This window comes from Phoxinus phoxinus (assembly GCF_949152265.1).
Source record: "Phoxinus phoxinus genome assembly, chromosome: 20".
NCBI classification, from domain to species: domain Eukaryota; kingdom Metazoa; phylum Chordata; class Actinopteri; order Cypriniformes; family Leuciscidae; genus Phoxinus; species Phoxinus phoxinus.
In genome coordinates, this window is record NC_136895.1 from 10,419,631 (window position 1) to 10,446,492 (window position 26,862).

Here is a 26,862-nt window from a genome sequence, read left to right on the forward strand (position 1 = left end):
TACGCTGCAGCTGTGGCCTTGTGAGTACGATTGAGCTGTAACTCAAAACGTCACACCAAACGCACAATTAACTTGCTGACAAACCAACTCATCTGATCAAAATAAACCATAAATCTTTCATTGTGAACAGAGAGGCTGTGTAAGGTGCAAGCGGCTGGGTTCAAAACTAACTATAGAAGGTCATGCCAAGCTTTGAATGTAAACTTCACGGTGGCATGGCGTTTATTCAAAACCACATGGCTCGAGACAACCTGTAAAATCTATAAGTAAACACTTTTACATTAAAAGCACATTCTTGCCGATTAAATCGGTGGAAAAGTGGAAAACATCCCTGTTTCACTCTGAAACGTCTAGTAAATTTCACACAAAAAAAAAAAAAAGGGAAGTAACCCAAAGAATTAAATATGAATTTACCAGAAATTGTATTTTCTTGTAAAAAATAAAAATAAAATAAAAATCCAATAGTTTAATAACATTTTTGTCCCAAATAGCACAGGAGCAAATGTGATATTGATTTTATACAACGGTTCAATAAATAAGTTAATATCGTGATACATTTCAGACAGTTTGTCTGCTTTTCCTCAATTTTGCCAATGAAAATATCACCTTTAAAGCCAGAGCAGGACTGTTGTGCATCTCCAAGCAACACACAGCGTTGTTTCGTTTCTGAATAAACCCGCGTTTTGAGCGAATCAATCGGGTGAACCAATGATTCAATGGCCCATACAGTAATAGAGCCAATAGACTGCTCAACTTGAACCGGCGCTGCACAGACCGATCGGTGAATGACATTAAAGTACCGCGAGAGCAATTCAAAAGCATAAGGAAGAGCGTCTACTCTCTCTTCGCTCTCACGGTACTTTTATGTCATTCACCGATCGGTCTGTGCAGCGCCGGTTCAAGTCGAACAAGCCCATTTACTTGATTCCTGAATGTTTCTTCAATCCCGAATTTGAATGCTTCCAATTAGATCTCGCTGCGATATTATTAATTCTGCTGTGAATTCAAACGCTTTCTCACTGGATCTCCCAGCGCGGTGTAATAAGTGTCGAGTGATTGAGATCGGCCCAGGAGTAAACCTGTTCTGAGCTCGCACAGCGCAGCTCAAATGAATAGCGCGGTTTCGTTTCACTTTCATTTGCTATTTGAGGTTTCTCGTATGTATCAAAAGTTGCAGCTCTTATCAATTGGACAACGTTGTGGTCGCACCAGTGTAGGGCTGTAGCTATCGGTTATTTTAGTAATCGAGTATTCTACTGATTATTCCATCGATTAATCGGATAAAAATTGGTAAATAGAGCCAAGTCAACAACCTTTAAAATGACTTAATTAGCCATATTGTAAAGTGTTACCTATTTGTATTTTATGTTAATTGTAAAGTGTTACCTAAATATATAATAAAAAAGCAATAATTATTTGTTTAAATAAAGTATCAAAGTAATCATATGGGTTTTATTGAACAATGCTGTTAAAGTACACCATGTAAAATAAATGATTTAAACTAATATAAACATAACTTATGTACATTACGTCAAAACAAATGCCCGCAGAGCGCGGCAACGGCCTGCACACAAAGACATGATCAAATCCTTGTTTAATATTGGCCAAACTAAATTTAATTCAAATGTCAACTTTTAATATTTGGTCTCTTCTGTACGATAGAGATGCAACAGCTGCTGTGATTTCTTGAACAAGAACATGTGCACTCAAAACATGCAAACTCAAACTTATAAGCCACACAAACTCACAGCACGCAGAGATGGAGTTTGAGAGACCCGAGACGCTGACACGCATATAAATGATGACAGTGCAACTATGAAACGCGCGTCAGAGGTTTTGCGTTCCCAAATGCACATTATTGGAAACCTAAACACACAGCACATGCAGAGACTGAGTGAGTGTATGTGGAGCAGCGTTTACTGTGATGGAGCTGAGCTACTTCTAACACAATCTGCACGCATGCAAATAATTAAAGCGTCGTGCTTCTCTGTGTAAACCCAGCACATATATTTTTTGCGCATATCACAGCCTTTGTGATTTCATGATAGCACTGTGTTATATTATGATTGTAAATGGTTTTAAATAGATCGCCTGGCCTTAGAAAACGGTGTAATAATGTGGTTCATGGATTCACGTCTGTATGTGCGCCACTTCCGGGATTTTGCCAGTTACTCGACACGGGTAAATTGCAATCAAGGTTTTTTTTTACTCGAGTACTCGACTTTAATCGAGGAATCGTTACAGCCCTACACCAGTGCAACCTCTTGTCGCTCATTTGGTCGCAGTCTGGAGCCCTACTTGCATAAAGTGTGGCTCTTGTCCAGGTCCCTTTTCCTTCAACTTCATAGGAGCAAGTTACGCTAGATTTTAATGCAGAGGGTGCCGCTAAACCATCATGTTATGTGCACAGCTGCACGACACAGACTGTCCAGGCGCCTTTTGCGCTACGACAACATTATGTTATAATTAACATTTAGAAAATTGATTTTTGACATTTGATATTCGATTCACAATCGTTCACGTATATTTCCCTTTGAAACCAAATCTTCCCCCATCGCCTTGTCAGTCAAGAGTGCGGTGAAACCTGACTCCTGATCTGTATTGCGAATCTTGTTTGGCTCACGCTGCATTGAGCAGACATGTTCAGTGGGCAAGTGATGTAACCGCGGTGGGCAAGTGATGTTACCCGTGTTGCGGCTGAACACCGGTAACACTGACTATCGCAGCAAGCGCTATCCTATTTTACATAATAAAAAAAACATTAAATAGATAGTTCACCCAAAAATTAATATTCGTCATCATTTACTCACCCTCATGGCCGTTGAAGCCTAAACGTTTGTGTAATAAATGTTGAATCAAATATAATATTTCCTTCTGACACTGCTTTTCTCATTTAACACAATAATGACTTATAAGTTGTCTTTTGGAGGTAATTCCTCAGCCAAATAAAACTTTTTTTTTTTTTTAACAGTGAGTGTTTGTGTTTTCTTACTGGACTCTGTAGTATCTGTGTGACTCTTTTCTTCTGCTCCATCATGTTGAAGTCTTGTCGCAGGTCAGGTGACATGTTGCGTGCACGCAGGTATTCGGGGTCATTTTCATTGATGCGGTCGAAGTAACCCTCCCGTTTCCCCACGCTGGGGGGTGGAGGGGTTGTCACCACCTCCTGTCTCGACTCGCCACTCATCTCTACTGTATTTTCCTGCTGTTTTCACCTGGAGAGAAAGAAAAATGTATACTTATTATTGCACATCCCTAGTAAACACAAAAATGTTCCACTCACTGAATGAAAAAACCTGTGAGAGGAAGCATGTGCACTTCATTTGACAGGCAAAACAGTCTCGATCAGTATTGCTCTGAGGGCAAACTCATCATATCCCACACGAACACACACAAGTCCACCGATCAATACAATCAAAAAACAGGCAACCGCACATAAGCTGAACTCACTTGCTGAGTATCACTATTCACAAAGGACCTTGTTCTTTGTTCACTCCCAACAAAAAGAAGAGAGTGGCTGTCCCGCCAACAGTGAAGGGTGGCGTCAGGTCAACCAACAGGAGGGCAGCGCTATCCTATTACACTATCAGGTTTAGTTAGGCCTGATTTTTGCTCTCACACACACACTCCCTCATACACACACACCAACAATTTGGATTTCTCTATAGGTTGAGTAAAACTGCAGTGTATTTCAAATGAATTTCTCCCGATGGCACACTACCGTTCAAAAGTCTGGGATTGGTAAGTTTCTTTTATTCAGCAAGGATGCATTAAATTGATCAAACGTGACAGTAAAGACATTAATAATGTTACATACGTTTTTTATTATTTAAAATGAATGCCGTTCCTTTGAATGAAAAAAAAATGTATCACGGTTTCACAAAAAAATATGAAGCAGAACGTCTGCTTGTTTTTTCACTTTCTCCAGTTGATAATAAGTAGAAATGTTTCTTGAGCATCACATCATCATATCAGAATGATTTCTGAAGGGTCATGTGACTGAAGACTAATGATGCTGAAAACTCAGCTTTGCATCACAGGAATAAATGACATTTTAAAATATATTGAAAAAGAAAAGTTATTTATAAATTGCAATAATATTTCACAATATTGCTGTTTTTTTGAGCACATAAATACAGCCTTGGTGAACTTTCAAAAAAGAAATCTTACCAACCTGGCGACCCAAACTTTGTATTTAAAGACATGATTTGATCATTTTATTGTCCAACGGGTGAGAAAAGTATCTTTGATTGATTAGAAAAGTAACAGCACACCTCTCCTGAACAAGCAGCATTATTTAAAGCACCATTCGTGTCTGTAGCCTGAAAATGTGACGAGTTAAAGCGGTACTTTAACACTACTTGGCGTTAATAGTCTTAATAGTAATGCTTAGCAAAGACCACTGAGATCAGACATTCAGCTGGGACTGTTTTCAAATCACTTCTGCTGTTGCGGCAGACGGTGTCAGGCATTTTCCCAGGCCTCGGTAAAAAGCTTTCACCTGTACTTCTGTGTGTTTTCACACTCACGAGATCTCCACTTCATTCTGCAGGGGCGGGTGGGCTTCTTTTCTCTGCTGTACGTTGCTAAGCTGCTCATTCAGGTCAAATGGCACTTGGAAAGATGGTTCAGATTAGAGACACACAACTCTGCCAGAAACACACACACACACACACACACGGTGGGCTAAATAAATGGCCAAGCCAACAGGAAGCAATACTTCACCACACATTTTTAGGTACGCACACATGCAAAACTTATAGCATCAAATAGCCCTATTAACCTGATTAAGAGTTGCATTCTAGGTTAAAAGTCAAGTAAACACACACAAACATAAACAAAAGCAACTCCACAATAGATCTGAGCACATCTGACTAACAGGAAGAGGGAAGCTTAAGTTTATTATGCTGTCAAGACAACAAGCCATACGTGCACACAAAACTCTCATGCGTTTCAACTTATGATGCAATAATCAAACCTAGCGAGCCCTGGCTGCAACTGTCGTGTGCTGACAGATGACGACAGCTCTGACACACCCACCCAGAAACAGAAACACAACACGAAGCCAGCCAAGCCTGAAAGGCAGAACTACGAACCGCTCTAAACAATGACAACAACAGCAGGTGGGTGGATCTCACAGACAATAACCACAGTATTTGTCCCTTCAAGACCCACAAAATTTTAATTGGGTTCACTCAACCTCATGTGGTCTCAAACCTGAAAGGTATGACTACCTTTCAGAACATTTTTTTAAAATAATTGTTCCATAAAAGTAAAAAAAAAAAAGTAAAACAGTTTTTTCGTATAAGCTTTAGAGTTTAGTACGAGTTCTCAACTGGTTTGACTATGGGACCCACATTTTCCCAAGACGCCACAATTGTAGGCGCAATTGAAGAGTGCGCAACACAAGCACAGTTCAACATGACAAGACAGGAAAGTTAATTTTAATGAGGTGAGAGACTTTTATTTAGTAACAAGTTACAAAAATAACATTAGAATGAATGACAATGACATATGGCCTGACAACATCTCATCTGACCGCAGATACTGAATCAGGACAACGCGTTTTTCTCAGGCACTATTTGCCTAAAAGGGTGGCATTAATGCCCTTTTCACAAGATGTAAAATAAGTCTCTGATGTCCCCAGAGTGTGTACGTGAAGTTTTAGCTCAAAATACGCCACAGATATTTTTATAAAGCATGAAAAAATTTTCACTTTTGGAGGGTGAGCAAAAACGCACCGTTTTGTGTCTGTCCCTTTAAATGCAAATGAGCTGCTGCCCATGGCAGAGGGGGCGGAGCTTCATTAGCTTGCACTCACACAAACATACACTGAAAATTTAAAAAACCTTTATCCTTATGTTCAAACCGGAGTCAGACAAAGATGGAGAGACTCAAGAAGAAGTGACAACATGTAGAAGCAACGGGACATTTCTGATTGGTTAGTTGATGCATTTATGTAGCTTATGTGTAGTTATCTTCTTGTCATTGATTAGCATATTCTGTCATGATAATCAATAACTCGTGTTCCCGGTGGCGGGATTTATGTAAATTTTAGGGTTGGTGTGTAGTCCCTACCAGCCGTTTGTTGTATTCCTTAAAAAGCAATTTCTTTAAAAGCAAATATCTCCCTTTGCTTTGAACTTTGAGCGTTGTAACTTTGCAGACGTTGACACTAACTAAAGTTAGAAAAGTGAAATCATAATCAACCATCCCTTTAAATGCGTCTGACAGAAGAATCAACAGCTTCTTCAGTCTTTCAGAATAAACATCTTGATTAATAAAAAAAGTAAATGCAGCTTTGGTGAGCATTAGAGATGCTACTTTGTGCTATGCCTACTTTTTAGGCACGGCTGTATTTTTGGCGTGAACTAACCATTTAAAACTTTCCATCATCTGTTGAAAACAACCTGCATAATGGAATTATAATCTGCTAAATATGAATCTGGATCTGAATCTTCTAGGACAGGCGGCAGATGTCCTGTGCATGAAATTATATAAGTTAACCCTGCCTGTCAATCTCAGCTTATCGACTGCTTTATGCAAAGCAGTGTGTTGATTTGGGACGTGTTGCTGATTGCTCCAGTCCATACAGTCATCGTGTGTGTCTGATGAAAATAAAAAAGTGTGGGAAATGGGGAGGATCCTCAATCCTCACTTATAACAGCTGTTCGGCAGGCAATAATGAACTTCTGTGCAGGATTTCTCTCACACATGCATAGAGATCAGTGCTGTAATATAACAGAAAAGACACTAGTAACACAATAGCCACAGAAGACAATAAAACACACTACAGGGACGCCAGCAGTACGAGTCACAAGATTCACAGTGTGCACTACAGTCAATGCCTCATTGTGTTACTGCTTTCTCTCACACAGCTTAGATTCAGTTTGACATGAGCCCCATTTCAGACAGCAGTCACCCTCAAATGAACCATTGCAATCACTACTTACCATTCACAGCGGGTCCGACTGACCTGAGGACTGTATGTGAACCTTTAACACAGACTAAATCAGCGTAAAAACGGCAACGTTATAATTAGCGAATGTCATCTGACATTTATATGTGTTTTAAGTGAGTCTGAAGCGCCCTAAAGTACCTTTGAGGCAACTGTACAACATGCGTGTTTCCTCCCACACCCCCCATCGTCGTCGGTATGCCGTACTATATCTCTCTTTATCTTTAGCACATCTATAAATAGCGCGAGAGATTTTCAGACTCAGATTTCAGGGTCTCGCGCTCAGAATAGCGGACTATCGGCGCGCGAGGGGGTGTGTGCGTGCTCGCGCAGAAAATGACGACAAAGTAAGCTAAAAAAAAAAAAAAGCACACAATTATAAAACGACATAAGACGCAAATAATAGTGTTTAAGGTTACAAAAATAGTGATGGTTGACGAATAAGACCTTTAAAAAAACATTTGGACGCTGTTGTGATTTCAGGGGACGATATTTGTAGTTTACTTAATCATTCAAATTGACTTTAAACGACAATGCAGGGTTAAAGAGTAACCCAGAAAAGAAAACGGAGTGGTTTTCCAGAACTTGTGCCGTTAAACTCACCTGTTTGATCCTCACAGAGTGAAAGTCCAGTGAGCGCTCGAGCGCATCTCTCTCATTCCCGCCTCGAGAGTCCCAGATTACCTCGGAGGATTAAACACGACAAAAACAGTCCAAAAAACCCCACAAACAGTCCGCAATTCCACTCAGTAAAGCGCACAAAGAAACCCTCACACTCCTCTTCCCTCGTAAATAGGGGATTTTCGGATGTAGTGTGCGTGTGTGTGTTCTGTTTGCGAGGATCTGCTTCAGTAGAGAGAGAAACTGAAGTGGTCATGTGACCTACTAATCCGGCCCCTTCACAGAGCGCACAAATCCATTTGGCCAATCAGAACGTAGGATATCCACTGTGCCCCGCCCACTCGTGTCCAGCTAGAAGAATTAAAGGTCAGTGTTTACGATACTGAGTGTGTGTGTGTGTGTGTGGATATAAAATTACAATATGACACAAATCCACACTATAACCGAATTATCCTCATAGCTCGCCTAACACACAAGCAATCTACACATAGATGTAAACAGGACACTGTTAAAGCATTAGATTATTTCATTAGCAGCTGGAACACATGCTGTGATTCACAGTAACCTAAACCCGTTTTATCACCAACACAAAATATGAGCAATGAACAGCAAAGTGTGATTCAATCAATGTTTTGGGTTCAATACAAGTTCATCAGTATCGACAGCATCCGTGATAGATAGACAATCATTTTGACTCTTCATCCCATTAGTTTATATAACCAGGCAAAGAAAAAAAAAAAAGAACCACGCAGCTGATATTTATGTTAAAGCACTTGTATCAAGTCTTTCAAACAAAAGTGTGTTTTATTTGAGATGTTAAGTTGTCAAAATCATTCTTTTCGCAGTGGGACTACTCGTCTAGATGGATGTATTTCTGGTATCCTTGCGTATATTATGCAAAAAACTTCTGTAGTCATTGTCTTTAAAATTGTCTGCAAAATTATATCCAGTATGTATTACTCTTGTAATCACACGACTAGTCCTATCTCTTCTGGCTATAGTTTCAGAAAAAGGTGTATTTTACACTTATTTGGTGCAGTCTTGACCCATACATACACTTCTGTTTAAAGAAAACAATTAAATTAACAACTTACATTTATAAGCACTATTCATTCATATTACATATATATGTATATATATAATCTCACGGTGTATATACTGCAGTCTCTGGGTTTACGGCATCACCAATATTTTAACGATTCATAGAAGATGAATCACTGTCTGGCCATCTGGGATTGGGTATGGAGATAAAGGTTAGGATCGTGATTTCAACACACTGTGAGAGTGTATATTAGTACCATTTGTTGTTTGCTTTTGGCATCTGATAGTGTTTGGACCTGGAAACAGTGACGTCAGAATGAATGAGCAGATTGGCCTCTGAAAGCATCCAGCACAAGTCATTTAACAAAATTATTAAACTATTTTCTCACGACTTGGTCGGAGACACTTTATTATAACACATACTGATATTGATAACTTGCATACTCTTCTGGTCGGAGTGTGTGTGTCAGCGTGTGAATTCACAGATCAAACATGAGGTCAAGGTTAGCATGGACTAGTTAGCATCTGCAGGTCAAGATGCCGTAACAACATTCTGGGGATAAGCATCTTTAACAAGACATGTTATTTTTTCCTCTGTCCCGTCAAACAAAGGGTATATGGAGTGAGGCATAACAACTCGGCTTAAGAGAAGACAGACACTGATATCGCAATCATAAATCTAGTTTTCCTGTCAACGCAAACGGATAAACATAACTCACGTCTTATCTCAGATGGCATCAGGGAAGTAAGGATCATTCCTCCTTTATGACTGTTGTGACAGCCAACAGTACAGTATAACAGACCAAACAGACACAAATCCAAAATATCAGAGATAATTGTGGGTGTGATCTGTAAACTTGGGCCAGTAAGCACAATACACCATAGCAATTGCCCAGAATATCCTAGCAACACCTTAGCAACACCTTAGCATCGTGCCACTTACTGTAAGAAAATTTGTTAACATTGATTTACTATATTAGTTAACATGAACTAATAATGAACAATACTTCTAGAGCATTTATTCATCTTAGTCAGAGGTCATTTTAATATTCACGAATACATTTTTAAATTCCAAAGTATATGTAAACATCTGTTAATGCATCTGTGTGATCTAACATGAACAAAACATTGTACAGATTAGATTTATACTAACATTAACTAAGCCCATCATGATTAGGAATTTTGATCTGATTATTAATTGTCACTCAAATAATTGCAATAAACATTTTTTTGTTTGGTTTGTCACTTTATATAAAAATAAAATGTATAATTCAAAATATGCCCAAGATTTACTTAAATGCTTTGAAAATGAAGAATATTTGTTAGTGCTGTCAAATCGATTAATCTCAAACTAACATAAAAGTGTGTATATATATATATACATATATACACACACATGCACTGCATATATGTGTGTGTGTGTTAGATGCGATTCATCTATTTGACAGCGCTAATTAATTAGTTATGTATAATAACTATAAATATAATATATAAATACCGTTTTTTGGATGGAAAAACATGACTGCACAATTATCTCAAATAACTGCAATTAGATCGAATAACCAATGAATCAATAACTGCGACAGGCCTTATGCTAACAAAGATTAAGAAATGCTTTCAAAAATATATTGGTCATGTTAGCGAATGCATTCACTAATGTTAACAAATGAGACCTTATTGCAGTGTTACCGAAAATTTTAAAATCGAGTGCATTTTAATGACAGCATTCGGATATGATCACTGATTAATAGCAAAGTGAACCAACAACTAACTTTCAGCAATGACAGAGACAGACTATAAATAAATGGTTTCCATGTGACAGTTCACGAAAGTCCAGCGGGAGGACAGTCAATCAGATTGACAGCCAGAGGACAGAGAGGAATTCCTGCGAGCCGGCAAAACCGAGCGGAAAATCTTTGTCTCGTGGTTTGGCCTGCAAATAAAGTCTCACTTTTATGGAGTCTGTGCCCTGTTATCGCTCCCTTTCCCACAATTCTCTCTGCCTACTATTTGACTAGAGCAATACCGTCAGAACAGGTGCAAGTGTGTGCACGTACTTCCCAGTGTCCTTACGCAAACAGACGCCATTCACTGTTTACTCTCTCTGATGGCGCTGGTGTGTGCGGTACGGCGCTCTCGTTCTGTCCAGTGTTTCCCGCAGGGATCTCGGTGTACGAGGCCTGACTGCATTACGGGATGCAAAAATGTCAGAATGCAAACTCAAGAGTCATCGCAGACCGCTTTACCCTCTAATAACAGGCTTTCAGGCCTTGCACATGGTTTGAGCCAACATTTAACAACACCTATTTGCTCTCAGTGTGAAACCTGTTGTTTGCACTGATAAAAACTGTAAAATATTGCCCACAATCGTGGCTTTACGACACACAGACACGCTGTTGTGATATCAAATCAGGCCATCGTTTCTCATGTTCCGTCAAAGCGCGGGTCTTTTTGTGTGATATCTCAGGGAAGGGCAGAATCATTGTGGCCAGAGGCTAATATTTAACCCACCCTGACGTTTGAACAACGGAGACAGTGTGCTGTATGTCGAACAACTCTTCCACACAAACACTGACATTTAAAATGACACTCTTACTGAACCTGCACATAAACTTGGAACCAGGACAAATCCATTAAACTGGTGATCTCAAGCATTTCGGAAGAACATGAAGACACACATACACAAACGGTTTAAGAGAGACTGTTGGATGTGGTATTGAGGGATAGAAATGAATTTATTAGGTAAACTAGTTCTGGAGTTGTTAGTGAAACTCGATGGGTAAATGAAAACATATTGATCTAGACAAAAACATAAAAAGTTAAATCCTGTGTTAGGGTTAGTTCACCCAAAAATGAAAATGCTGTCATTAATCACTCCAGACCCGTAAGACATTCGTTCATCTTCAAACACAAATGAAGATCTTTTTAATGAAATCTGAGAGCTTTCTGTCCCTCCATTGACAGTCTACGCAACTACCACTTTCAAGCCCAAGAAAGGTTTTAAAAACTAGAGGTCGACCGATTGAACGGTTTTGCCGATCAATCAACACCGACATCCGTTTGCTGAATGAACGTTTTTCGGCAAAAATCCATACCGAGAGGATGCGCTGTCATTATACAGTATGAGAGCGGCCTCTAGAGGCGAAAAAAAAAAAATCACCTTGTGGAGTTTGTTTTGACAGGGTGGGCAAACTTATCGTTATTGGTAAAATCCACTATCATATCGGTTTACCTCTATTAAAGACAATCCATTAAAATAATCCATGTGATTTATGAATTAAATAATAATTAATTCATTTTATGAAGTGACGCGAGTGCTTTATCACACAAATTTTTGTACAAAATATGAATCTCCAATCAGTGTTCACGAGAGCATGCTTGTTGTGTTGACATGAGCAGACGTTGTGACGTGAATGTACGTTGGAGATGAATATTTTGTCAAAAAAGAGTAAATTATGTTTTTTTTGTGCCAGCAAAGCACTCGCATCATAAAATTCACATGAATTACTTTAATGATGTCTTTACTACCTTTCTAGGGCTTGAAAGTGGTAGTTGCGTAGCGGTCAACAGAGGGACAGAAAGCTCTCAGATTTGATAAAAAATCTCGAATGTGTTTAGAAAATGAACGAAAGTTTTACGGGTTTGGTACGGCATTATTTTTAAAATACACAATTAAATATTTAAAAAAAATAATAATCTTTGTTGGATAAAAAAAAAAAAAAAAATGCGTTTACGGCATTTACACTTTGTTCCAAAATCTTGTGAACAGGTAATGCACATTGTGTTTGTAATAATGTTGAGAAAATACTATATAAACGGACATTTAATTTCAACGATTTTGAATCAGATTAATTTTCTATTGCTAAACTGTATTATATACATCAGCTAACAATCACCCTGATCTCAAAATTTCCATACCAAAAATACGCAGTTGACCACTAGTCTACTATTTTCAATTCAAGACAAGTGGGTGAAAACACATTTTTGCAAAGTCTTTAACTCTTTCCCGCCCTAATTTTTGAAAAATGCCAGAAATTTCTGTTAAAGGGGTGGTTGATTATGATTTAAATTTTTTAACTTTAGCTAGTGTGTAATGTTGCTGTTTGAGCATAAACAACGTCTGCAAAGTTACGAAGCACAAAGTTCAAAGAAAAGGGAAATATTTTATTTTGGAAAAATTGCTTTTTTAAGGACTACAACAAACGGCTGGTAGGTAGAGTTCTCAACGGGCCTGAAAATTACAACCCGACCCGACCCGGCCCGTGGCTTTTAAAGCCCGGACCCGAACTAACCCGACACATCAACATGAATTATCTGCCCGAACCCGGCCCGCGGCTCGACGGGCGTGTATTTTTTTTTCTCATACACGTTATGACCAGCAGACGGGAATTCAAATCAACCTTTAATGTCCACGCCTTTTAACAATACAAACAACTAAAACAATAAACTTTAAATATATAAATAGGCGATATAAATATGCCTTAGTCTAAATAAAAATCTTCACACAATAATAAATAAAAATAACTCAAACATGTACCCAGCCAGCGGGCGGGCTGTACATAACCTGTAGAATTTCCATCAGAATCCAGCACCAGTCCAAACACTTTCCAGACCTCTGATTTCACACTCCTGTAGTAGCGATGGTGAATTCACCTGCGGCAAGTTTACTTTTCACCAACTCCATCTTCTTCTCCAGGCTAAAGGCGTGCACGCAGCGGCGTCAGGTCTGCCCGCACCCCTCTCCATGATGCACGCCATGTTACACGCAGCACCCAGACTTTCTTTACGGTGAACAGCAGCGTTCTGTTTTTTTTTCACTGAGCGGAAAAGATTAAGCCCGAGGTCCGACCCGACCCGAGTCATTTGCTTATATTTTCGACCCCGAACCCGGAGAACTCTACTGGTAGGGACTACACGAGCTTCCTCCCGGGTTAGTGACATCACCAACCCTAAAATTGACATAAACCCCACCACCGGGAACACGATTTATAGATCATCATGACAGAATATGCTAATCAATGACTAGAAGATAACTACACATAAGCTACATAAATTCATCAACTAACCATTCAGAAATGTTGTCTACATGTTGTCACTCTTTCTTGAGTCTCTACATCTTTGTTCGACTCCAGTTTGAACAAAAGACATTGACATTTTCAGTACATGTCTGTGTGGTAATCCAAGCTGCTAAGAACGAGCAGTTGTAGCTCCGCCCTCTGTGACAGGAGCAGCAGCTCATTTGCATTTAAAGGGACACAAAAACGGTGCGTTTTTGCTCACCTTCAAAACGTAACAATTTTAACATGCTGTACAAAAATATCTGTGGGGTATTTTGAGCTAAAACTTCACATACACACTCTGGGGACATCAAAGACTTCATTTCCCTTTAATGGCGGGGAAGTGTTGTCTCACAAATGACGGAAATTTCTGTCAATGGCGGAGAAATAGTTAATAGTTCGACTTTGTTGGCTTCGGTGTGTGAACTTAAAATGTGTCTGAAAATATTTACGTCCTTAATGCTGCTGCTGCTTGGATGGTTGTATTCGTATTCTTGCATATCAGTATCAAATGATTGTGCTTGTCAGTCAGTCAGCCACACAGTAAAGTTCATGGCTGATGTGTGCCAAGATCCGCCTGTAGTGCCGCAGCTCCTGGAGGGCAGCATCACCTGATAGCCCTCAACAAATTCCCCAAGTGTAGTAAGCGTAACATACAGGGCAGCAGACCAGAAAACATGCACACAGTAGATAAACAGACTCTTTGTACGTTGTCATATTTTGGATTCTAAACAGATAACCGTTAATAGTTACCATGGGAATAAGCAAATAGTAGTGAATGCGCAACCATGTCAACTTAACTACACACAGGCCTAGATAATAAAATGTGGTCTGGATAAGTGACATTGCCTTCATATTTTGTCCGAAATCTGACCTGGTCAGGGAGTAAAAGGTAAAATTTCCTGCTAGGTGCACTAACTTTTACAAAAACAGCGGATGCAGCTTGACAAATACTGTAGTTTTCACTCAGTCGTGACCTCTCCATGATCGTGTGTTTTATCTAGAGAGAGTTCCTCAGGGGAAATAATTTTACCTTGAACTGTTTGAATTGAGTTGATTTCCGATTGTTTTAATTCAATCTGAGTCAGAGCATCACAGGGCGGATGAAAGACTTTAAAGGGGACATAATGGAAAACAGGATTTTCCTTGAAATAAGAGTCTGATGTACAATGTTGTCATACTTTCAAGTTCACAATGTAAAGCCCCCTCCCCAGTCCATCCAGACCTGAAAACTTGCAAAACTATAAAAAATAAGTGTAGAATATGGCCACTTTAAGCTAAGAAGTTATCTAAAACTTTGAAACCTTGAATATAACTCTGTACATTCTCATCTTGTTACAGATCTGAGTTTAATAAGCTATCTTTTCAATCTTTTTATTCTCAATGCTGATCAAAGCCTTTTCTTAATAAAGCAGTGCCAACATTAATTTCATACCAATAACCTGATAACTCGCTTGCTCATTCATGCTTAGGGATTATGTAATAGCTGACGACAAAAAGAGACATGCTGCTTTGATCACAAAAGCAGCAAAAAAGACATCAGACGGTAATTTAGAAGTAGAATAACAGAGATTGCAACCTTTCAAACTTGCAATAAAATTGGATACTTCATTCAGACACTCCACAAAGTGATTCTAATGACATGTATAAAGTCTATAGTTTATAAATCAACAAACCTCATTCGAAGGTCGGTTTCCCACTGAAATTAAAGATAGACTAAACATGTATGCACACTGAACCACATTATTAATTAAGAGTTGATTAATTAGTCAATTTAATTTATTTATTTGCCAATCATCTCACAGACCACTTGGAATCCTTCACAGACCAAGTTGTCCACAGATCACAGTTTGAGAACCACTGACTGCACTAACCAAACAAATACCAATAATCACCATATAACTGATCCAATGAAAACATCCTTTCCCAAAAGAACCATCAAAGAACCATTCACCCATGTGTAATAGACCTCATTTTGTGAGGATGCTGATAAATAAACTGATAAAGAGGATGTTTGTGTACTGCTATGTATCACATGGCACTGCTGTGACTATTTCATGACCACACAAGTTCAAGCCCCTCAGGACAGAGTCATTTAGAGGCACAGATCCTGTAGATCCTAATGGCGGATATCACATGGTGCTGTCAACCCTGCACATAGGAGGAAATCTTGGCTTTATTGTTTGCTAATTAGATACGGTCACAGGGTAAACTGGTAGCCATTTTTTTTTTCAGTTTGATAACAGGATTCTAAAAGGAAATAATTGCTTCCCTAGAATTTTTCATTCATTCTTTATTCAAAAATACCAAGAGAAACGTTAACCAAACCATTAATGAACAGGAATCGTCAAGTGGAATCGGAAATGGAACAAAAATCAGTAAACTTCTTTTAAATTTCACATTACTAACTCTAAAATACTATACTTGATCTGATATCAGCATAATCTGATCTGGTTAGGTCAAGCTCAAAACATTACTTGAACTCGGAAATGAAGGAAATGTCAACAGGCGACCTTTAGCACAGCATAATAACCATCTCACTCTCCCTGTGGAGCCATTTCAACATTCCAGAAATGGGAATGAGTAAATTAAAAAAATAATATTAGAACAAGAGACTCATTCACATCTGCAGAAGCCATTGTTGCGATCTTAAAAAAATAATAATTTCAGAGTCATGTCCATTGTGGGATCGATGATTACTGAAGTTCATGAGATGAAGCTGAACTTCTGGCCGTGACAAGGTCTTGTGACAGTTCAGTTTTGCTTAGTGATACAAATCTACTGAAACAATCAAAGCTTGCATGGATGAAGGAAGGGACAACTGTTTCCTGGAAGGGTATTGCGCAGTCACGGAAAAAGAAACAGTGTGGGTGTGTGTGTGTGTGTAAGACAATGATGTATTACCCCATGAGCCAAAAGAGTTTCTCACAAGTTTTGTATGACCAGTCTTTCGCAGACACACACACACACACACACACACACACTTAAAAACATCTGCCGTCCACTCAGCCGAATTATCAGAGGTTTCCAGGGAAACGAACACAAACAGTGGAGATGTATGTTGCGGCCCCACCTCATGCCCTAAGAGAGCAATCAACCTGGGTAAGTCCCCTCCTTCCCTTCCGTCAAATTTCACATATGGTTCTTTTTACCATCTTCAAGGGACTCGTATATAGAAAACATCTCAAACACACGATAACATAAACCATGTGTACAAAAGCTTTAAGAAGTAATGGAGCAAACGTGCAATTACATGGGATGATCTTCAGTCTTCGTACGAGACCTCACATCAAGCACTTTGCCAGATTAAGATGTTATTATCAGCCACCTGCTACGAGTAACAAGCTAGAGGTGAAGATTTTCATAGGCGTCCCAAAGGCGCGAACATATAGTGCTAGGCAGTGAACTTGAACTATCACCCTTTCAACCACTAGATGAAAGAGTAATTTGTAGGACGAAGGGTTGCTGAGGTGAGTTACGAGCTTTCTTTCCTCTGGGTCTCTTTGTGTTTTCAAAGCACGCTGGCTGAATGAAGGAATCACACAGAATTTTCTCCTACGCAGTCGTCTTGTTCTGCTCAGGAATTCACCCCAACTGAAGGGGGAAAAAAGGCTTATTCAGGGACCCATCTAAAAAGGCGAGGGAGTCTTCTGAAAGGCTCGTTAAACACTTTGATCTCAGTCCTTTCTGTTCTTGTTTTAAACAGTCAAGCTACAACAAGCAAGTTTACTCACAGACAACCAGTGTAGATGCAACACCAGTTTACTGCACAGCTTAGTTTCTGGCTTATTAATTTACACTAGTTTCTCTTAGGTTGGGCTGGGTTGAAGACTGGATTTTAGACAATAAAAAATAAGCTAGGGCAGGAAATTCCAATGCAGTAGACAAGAGGAGAAACTCACAATTGAAAAGCAAATACATTTATGGAGAAAAGACAACTGAGAAGACAACTAAACTGAAGAGTGGTTCTGAATATCCAAGGTCTGAAATGATCTCTTTAAGATGAAAGGAAACTGTAGTTGAATATTTGCTTTGATGATAATGTATTATGAATTATCTTAACCAGCACTGAAAGCTTTAAGGGTCTTTTTTAATCTGGCAGGTTTGTAATAGAAGACAGTTCAGCTGGAGGAAGTGAATCAAGTCCCCACCGAGGTGGTTATTTCTCCATTTTTCTGTGAGAACTGTTGATGCCCCACTGTGTATCAATGCTAAACACCCATCGGCAGGGGTTTGGAAAATTCCGGAGCCCCTGCGAAGTGAGCAGAAGGTCAGCTCCAAGCTGAACCAGCAGTAAAGGCCAAGACAGAGACCAATAGACGTCCGCTCACCCAGCAGCAGGAGCCATCACTTCTCCTGCCAAATTCATTTATGCAGCACCACCTCCTGCCGAAACACCATTCAGCTAGTACCACTGTTCAAGATCAGCCTTCCCAAAAAGATAGAAGAGTTTGTGGTAGTCGCTTTGTCCATTCAAAATTTCAGAAGGAGAACAGCACAACTAAATAGAGTAGCGACAAGGACACTTTCTACTGCTTGTGCGATTGGCCATTAATGTCTCAGTGGTGATGGGTGTCCACAGTTGGGATGAGGCAAATCAAGAAAAAGAATCTAAGGAGCCAAACTTCCTGATAGACAAAGGGATCCTGCAGGGTCACAGGCATTCAGCCAGAGCCTGCACTGTCCACTGGGACGACATGCAAAGAGACAGAAGCATGAGTAATACGTGACTCAGAACCAACAGTAAATTCTAAACTCAAGCCATTTTCCAGGTTTAAATTCCAGTCAAGAATTCAAGAACATAGAGGTAAACAATTGCAATCAAGTTCAACAACATTGAATTCCAAACACAACTATAACCAATATAAATGAACTGGGGATGACTGGGATTATGACATTTCCTACAAACAGGGCTTGTCATTAGGGGGTGAACACCCTGGAACATTGTCCGAGATCTTTTGATAAAGGAAGTCTTCTAAGGTCTTCTATGGTACAGACAACTCATTAGGCATGCAGACAAGCTGGCCTCCTTCTAAAAACTTCATTTTGGACCCTGTAAATTTCACCAGAGACCCTGCCCACAAGTATGGAAAACTTTGTTCCTCAGGAAAAGCCTTGACAATGGACCACCAATGTACACAGCTGTCACAGTCAGGGCCGTTGAGGCGGTCCGAGGGGCACGGCAATGTCTTTTTACTGGAGTAGGTTGCACTCAAGTCATATGGATAGCATCCCTTTTTGTGTGTTGATATAAGACTAAAGGTCACTCCTTCCAGCTGTTTCCTTCCACACCCCATGGAGTGAGGGAGTAATGAATGAGCACAGACTGCTCAGGAGGATGGTACTGATTGCTCAAGGAATCCATGCACTGCTGCTAACTGTAAACACACACACATGACGCAAGACAGGCAAGTCATTTGTAGAAAGTTTTAAAGAACAAATTGAGGATGTGACCAAAGAAATGGGAGGAAAGAGTTTTAGAATTGCATCACTGCTGTGATAAAGCTGAGGTGATCCAGACAGGTTTGTAAAATGTTTCCTCTCTGCAAAGTAGCTCATCACAAATCATGCCAACTGAAGCATGAAGATATCACCTAAGTATTTGCTCATAAAATGTGCTGGTTGTGGATCCCACATGCCTCACAGGCTAAAAGAATGAAATATAATCTTGTGCTGGGGGAATGTTTTTTTTTTTTTATCGTTGAATCTACGCAGAGTCAGGCCCTCTTTAACAGGCCATTTCAGGCCGGGTCTGAGGCACAAGAAAACATGTCACAAAATGTGAGCATCAATGTGCACAATAAAAATAAAAAAAAACTCACAAAGAAATGAACAATGTAATAGACAATATATATATATGAGAGAGAGAGAGAGAGAGAGAGAGAGAGAGAGAGAGAGAGAGAGAGAGAGAGAGAGAGAGAGAGAGAGAGAGAGAGCACAAAGTACTTCCACACACCGGTTCAAGACCTTATTCTTTTACATTATTTCATTTCCTAGCCTTTAATCCCCTTTCTCACACACAACATGTAACTGTATAAACAGGGTACAGGCCTACCTACCTGGAAAAATGTTTTTTTGCCATTAAGAAAACCTAAGATCAAGAGACAGAATGTGAGACATGAGGAGTGTGAGCTTTTTTAAAAGTGAGGCAGCGTGTGTCTGAATTTACTGGTCACTGGTAAACCAATAAAAGAACTTCCAGACTGTCTCTTCTTAGCAGTGACCAGTGGGGAGAAAATCACTTTCAAACACCCTCTATGGTCTCAGTTTCTTTTTCATTTCTCTTTCTCCCTTTCTCTGTTTAAGGCATCATCTCTCTCTCCCCCTCTCTCTCAGTCCTGCGTAGTGTATGGACTGTGTGTGCTCAGAACTGGTGGATGACTCTCATATTTCCATGGGTTTTTTTTTCTCTTTTTGTCCCTGAAATGGACTTACAACAGACACAAGGAGATATTAAACAATACTGTGTGTCTATTAGGTTTGGTGACGGTCAGTGGAAAGATCTTCTAAGGACAGCCTGAACGCTTAAATTTTCCCCAAAGAACAACCTACTGACATCAATATCTACAGCACAGACATAGAGTAGACCGCATTTAGGGCCAATCCCAATTCTACCCCTTACCCCTTCACTTTCCCCTTCCCCTCTGTTTTGAGCGTGCACGTGAAGGGGTAGGGCAGTCTCGATTCTCTTTTGGTTGGAGGGGAAGGGCCAGATAGCCCTTCAAACAAAGATTTTTCGGGACCACACTTCAAACGAAGGGGTATGAGAAGTGTCACTGCATACACCAGCTACAGACGCAAAATGGCTGCCCAAGCAAAAAAGGACACCCATAAATGTAATAATTGTTGGCTTTAATAAGTATTTTAACGACAAATAATCATTTTCTTTATGTTACATTCAAGCTTGTATACATATTTACGGTCAGTTCCTTCAAAGAAACGTTTGTAAAAAAAATCTCCTCTCCCCCGAACAAAGCACACAAGCTATTGGTGCGTTCAAGTCATCTCGTAAAGATCGTATTTATGAGTTGAACGCACATGAACGCCACACAATGTCGTATTTCACACAGTAAATAAATAAATAGGTCAAAATAGGACAAACATAGGTCTGTACCTCCAATGTGTTAATACAACACCACAGAATACAAGTCCTGTGTACAAGTCCTGTTCATCTTGGAAGTTTGTAATAAACATCGGCGCATCTCCTGTGACGTAGGCGACGACGTATAATGACGTGTAACGGTGAAGTAGTGATGTCCCATTTCTTAGGGGAATATTTTCACCCCCACGCCTTGCCACTCTGTTTCAAGGGTCAAGAGGAAGGGGAAGGCGAAGGGTTATTTGACGTGAAAAATATGGGTGGTTACGGACAAGAATATATTGTTTTATGTTTGCTTGTAAAATCTCTATTTTTTTTCTCCTTGTTCCTCTTGGTACAGAATGAATATTTGGACAGGACGTCCCTGCATAGTCTTGTTATCCTATGTTTTCATTGCCCCTGCTCCCTCCATCTCCTCTTAGTCCTCACGGCTGCCATCCCTCCATCCAGTACTAATGCCCCTCTTCTTCCACCTCACTGACTCCCAGCACTTGTTTGTCCTTGCTCTTTGTTCGACAGGAGTGGAGAGGGCGGAGGGGTTCAGGCCCCCTTTAGAGAGCCCCTCTCCGTCTCCAATGACGGACAGTGCAATATTCTCCCTGCCCCACCCACATATAGAAAAATAAACAAGTGTCCACATGTAGCCACGGAATGTTAATGGTTTCCATAACTCTGCTCCCCACCTGCCAAAATGCAAGCAAGTCCATAATACAGATCCTGACATATTGCATTATACACTGAAGCTCCAGAGTCAATGTGTACTAAGAATATTCATTCAGAGAGTCCTGGAGGAAACTGAAGAAGACTTCTTTGCAATCAATTTGAGTGGTCTGGCAGTTCAACCAATGGACTACCTTTTTACTGAACAATAGAGGACAGACAAGAGTGTTTGAAACTTCAAGTTTTAAAGGCCACAAATTTCCAGACTTTTAGCCTGAAAGTCTTGAAGTGTGATGAGGACTATTCAGTTGTCCGAGGCCTGGAGTCCAACCAAACCACACTACTGTTGTGTGTATTCCATAAACAGGGCCGTTTACTCACACAATGTCCATCAGATTGTCCCTGTAATGAGTTCTGGCCTCAAGACAGTTTGCATGATCTCCTTCACATGGGGTCTCTCAGACACTGGGTGGTCCAGGAGACTCAATATTGAGTTTTAAAGCGGTGTTTCCTTTCTTTCATGACTTCAGCATACAAGAGCTCTTCATGAGCCTGGGGGTGAATTACTTAGGAATTTTGAATGGCTACGTCTAGGGTTTGTGTGACTACTGAGTTTTAGTCAACTAGTAGTCCAAAAAGTAGAAGGGATGTGCAAAATTGCCACTTTTCATAATCGATTAGTCTGTGGTTAGAAATCCCTATAAATTAGTCCACGTCATATCCACCAGACCTAAATGCAACTCTAAGCTCTTGAGTCCACACTTTCGTGACGTAATGCAGGTTTGACTGTGGGATAGAAGTGCTGCGGAGCTCGTGAGCTTGGCAAAAGAGGGCGCAAATCGGCCGCAAAGGGGCCGCGCATGAGCACCCTTCTGAAGCCTAAAATGACAAATGGGACACTCTACGGATTGTGGACTTTAGAATTGCAGGCATCCATTGTAAGTCCACAAGACTGTAAGTGCACACGAAGTGTGCCATTTGGGACATGGCCCGGATGTGAGTTTCTTATGGATATATGGATGTTGCCTTCAATAAGAGAACTAACAAATAAAAAGGCTATAAACTAAAACCTTTTATTGGACAAAAACTAATGTAAGTCCAATACAGAATAAAACAAAATGGCTTAAATGTGCATACCTGGATGGAGAATATTGAGCTTCAAATGTAGCCAGAGAGGCAAACTATATATTGTGGCTGCGATACATCTAGTTCAAGGCATCCAACAGTTTGTTTAGGCTTTTTTGCTACTCTTAACAGTTTAACGCAGTAATCAGTCTGACTGCAGTGCTCTAAGAAACACCCTAGAGCGAGTAACACACCATAAACAATCTTCCGAAAAAAATACTGTCCTTTAATCTCTTCACAAATTAACTTGTGGATTCTGCATAATAACATGAATTTGATGTACGCCGGGACACAGTTTGTGAAGCACAGTAGAACCAATCAACTAGTCTGTGCAACCACAAACTTTTTCGAGTAGAAAACTTGGAGCAAAATAACATGGTCATTTCTCTTATGGACATTTGAAATTATGCTTTGGTGACAATAGATTCTGTCCATCTCTGCTGATCTTGTTTTCTGTGATGCTCTACAGAGGAACACCCAAACTCACGCTGGGTAAATGTTTAGTTTTCCAAAACTCTGTGTTATTCTCCCCACTCGCTTGTTCCAGCTGCAGAGGAAATGACAATGCTCGAAAAAAACAACAGCCGGTGCAATTCATAACCTCTGCATCTCTCTACAGCTGGTACATCTTGAGTACGGGGTGCTTCCTCGACTGTGAAAGGGGTCCTGACCCTGAAATCCAATACGTAACAATATAACGCAATAAAATATTGAGTAACAAACACTCACATGGGGTGGTCAGATGCTTGTTTTAGGAATCCTTTCAGGCTTCTTGAAGAAAGACAAACACTATGACTACAACTAAAAGCAGGATTACAATTTGAATGGGATAAAAGCCCGGATACAAAAAGATGGAGATTAGGAGAGTGGCTCAAAGTAATGCATTTGTTAACAGGATCTGAGCAAGTCAGCAATTTGTTTTCCATCACACAAGGAAGCACAGAAGTCCATGTGTGCGTGATATTAATGTACAGATACAAAAAATTCTGGCCGTTCCATTACTTAAATTCCAAAAATTCTAAGCCGATTATTATTTTCATGTTACAGCCTTAGCTCATGAGACGAGATGAGACACGAGATTGGGTTTACAAGAACGAGACGAGACGAGATTTTTGCACACTATTTTTAAGAAATCAGCAATGACTGGAAAAAGTCTGCAGGTGCATTTTTTAATGTTTTAACTAATCATCTTGTAATGAATGTCATTTCATTCCTACTTTGAGTCTGAATTATCATATGCATTGAAAGACAACAATATACAAGCACTGAAAAAGGTTTTACCACAAACTCAGCTGACCGGCTTCTCTCCAGTACGATTTCACATGAGCGAGACAGCTTTTCACCTTGACGAGGTGGTCAGGTGATCCCGTCACACCACTAACAGTTACTGATATTAATTTTAAGATTTACTAAAGATAACATTTATCATTGTTATTAATTTATTAGTGTTGTTAAATATTAACTTTAAGTAAGCCTTAAAGCATGGAAAAGGTAACCTGTATATGTAAAAAACTAAGAAATGAGCATGAACATTTACATTTCCAATATCAACTGATGCCATTACATTGATGCAGTCTCTCTCTAAATACATCCAATATATTGTTAATCTCTAGTTTTTAAAATCCAATTATAGTTGTCCTACTTTGAAAGTGTATGCCGTTCCAGAGAGACAGCGAAAGATAGAGGAGAGGTGGGTTGACGGGAGACAGGATAGGGAATATTGCTTTACTTGTTCTGGCCTTGTGGTTTCTGGATAACAATGGATATTCCATTTCCCTCCCTGAAGACTCCAGCCGGCTACAGAGGCCCACAGCTCAGCTTAAAAACTTTTTGTCATGACTTCATCGCTCTCCCACCCTCTTTCTCGCCTCTCTTAGTTCTGACTTTCCCTCTGCACTCTCACAATTCGGTCTCTCTGTCCCCCTGTGGTGATGGTTCACATGCCGTATGTGTGGCCTCATGGCCTGACAATTCCTGTCCCTATTTTCTCTCTCAATGCAGCCGCAGGGCCTGGGGCCAGTCCGCTGCTCTGTCATAAAAAACATCACATGGATTTTGAACCCACAAATGGCCCACAAAGTTTCCTGATTTCAGGGTTTTCAGAGTTGCCACGACGATTTGCAATAAGAGGCTTAAGTCTTTTATTGATCAAAATCAAATCTTGGATGTGAAGCTAAATTTATGATTTGCATCATTTACTTGCACGTCATTCCAAACCTGTATGTTTTTGTTTCATCTGCAGAACACAAAAGAAGATACGAGTGTTTTTCGTCCATTCAATGAGAGTCAATGGGGTCCAAAACTAGATGTTGTTTTGGACCCCATTGACCTTCATTGTAAGGACAAATACAGTTGAAACATTCTTCAAAATATCTTCTTTTGAGTTCATTTGGAGGCAGATCTATTTGTTCCTCGGATCAAATCCACAATCTCCTATGGAGATCAGTGAAGCAGACCAGATGTGGTGCTTTCTGAAAAGATTCGTTCCCTGGATCTGTCACGATATCACTGTCAGCACCGAATCAGACCTGGCATTCTGTGTCAGATAGCAAATCTGGAAGGAAATGAGACTTTGAAGGGTTGAATGGAGGAATGCGAGTGGCGTGAGAGTGGGACGGGCCGAAAGGGAGTCGGATCAGATCCCCTCGCACACCCAAAGCGGTAGTCTTTTTCCAGTTGTGTTGCTAACTTCTTGGATTAAATACAATACAATATTGGAAACACAGAACAATCTGGACAGCATATGGATACTGGGATGTAAAGATTGCATATCAAAATAAGCAATATATCGGTTATCAACCGATATTACAGATTTAGAATTAATCATATTGGTAATGATCATTTCCTGATTTTTATTTAAATTATCTTAAGTATTACCCTCACTTAAGGTGTATCTTTATGAATGCTAACAATTTTATAACACTTAAATATAAACTTTAGCAAATTTCAAAACAAATATATAATTTTCATACAATGTTATTTAAAATGACTGATTTATTTATTACTGTTTTTGTTTTATTTTTTATTTATTTTATTTTGATTTAAATATCACCATATTTATTGGCTATCGGTCATACTATGAAAATAATTATCGTCGAGAATTAAAGAGCAAAAACAAAAACAGGAAGGTTGCACTACGTAAATCTCTAGGCCTACCTAAAAGAACGGTAGGCTATATTGCTGCAAGGAAACGCTGATTAACTTCTACATCGCCAATGAGCTCCAAGTGAAACCAGACCCACATACACAACATATCCTCATGGGTCAATCCCTCTTACTGCCAAATCAGGCTCCGCCACCCTAAATCAATCAGAATCCGGCCCAATGACACAAAAATAACTTCAGCGTGTTCATAAACAAACTCTTTCTGAGCATAAAAGTCTTTTTTTTCCCCTGCTTTTCTTTGATTGTTGAAAGCATGTCACATCTACATCACTGCAGAAGAATGCCGTGAGTCCCGGCCCGTGAGCCCAGACCCAACCCGAATACATTTGGTTCAGTTTATCATGAAGCCTGACTCCACATTACTCAATCCGTCTCACACAAACACCATTAGTCTACACACTCTGGGGGCTACGGGCCGCCAAGTCACATACGTGGTCACACAGACACACACAACCATTTGTTACATGCACACCTGCAAGTTCAGAGGGAGAGGGAGGTTTCCTGTTGTTTAATTTTAAAAGACAAGTGATCAAATGACTAAAGGATGGCAAAGGCTGAATGAAGGGAATGTTACATGACATAATTTACACTCTGTGTCAATGCAGCATGCATGAATCCTACCATCAGTCACAACTGTACATTGTAAAATGCATATTAACTACCATTCGAAAGTTTAGGGTTGGTACGATTTTTCTTTTATGTTTTTGAAAGAGTCTCTTATAATCACAAAGTCTATATCATTTAACTGATCAAAAAGACAGTAAAAACAGTAATATTGAGGAGGAAAAAGAAAAGCATTTATTTGAAATAGAAAAAACCTTACTGGCCCCAAACATTTGAACAGTGGCGCGTCTACTAAAAGTCAATTGTCAACATGCAGGAGGCCTCTAGCATGGAGATGAGTAGCCACAATGCTTAAAGACATGGACTAAAATTCACAAAACTTTTAATATAAGCACATAAAGAAGAACATCAGATCATGCGCTAACCTCTAAACCACGTCTCCGACAACCAGACCAGACCCCCCAAGACCCACATCCAAACAAAAACCAGACCACAGCTAGAAATGACTTGACCAAAATGTGTTTTGAGAACCCAAACCAAGACAATGCGGTCTGAAGATCTACATTCTGCAG

General features: G+C 39.8%; 1 protein-coding gene across 12 annotated transcripts in view; it reads right to left on the minus strand.

Annotated features, from left to right (window-relative positions):
- Positions 1–26,862, minus strand: part of add3a (adducin 3 (gamma) a) — a 95,606-nt gene that overhangs the window by 28,444 nt on the left and 40,300 nt on the right. For 8 of the 12 annotated variants that reach the window (XM_079592342.1, XM_079592350.1, XM_079592345.1 and 5 more), the window contains one exon: positions 2,993–3,215. In XM_079592342.1, coding sequence (XP_079448468.1) covers positions 2,993–3,187 — 195 coding nt within the window. In that variant the 5' untranslated portion in view covers positions 3,188–3,215. Of the gene's footprint in view, positions 1–2,992; positions 3,216–7,561; positions 7,867–26,862 lie in introns of those variants that run through there. The other 4 variants (XM_079592352.1, XM_079592349.1, XM_079592351.1 and 1 more) reach the window with 1 other exon arrangement.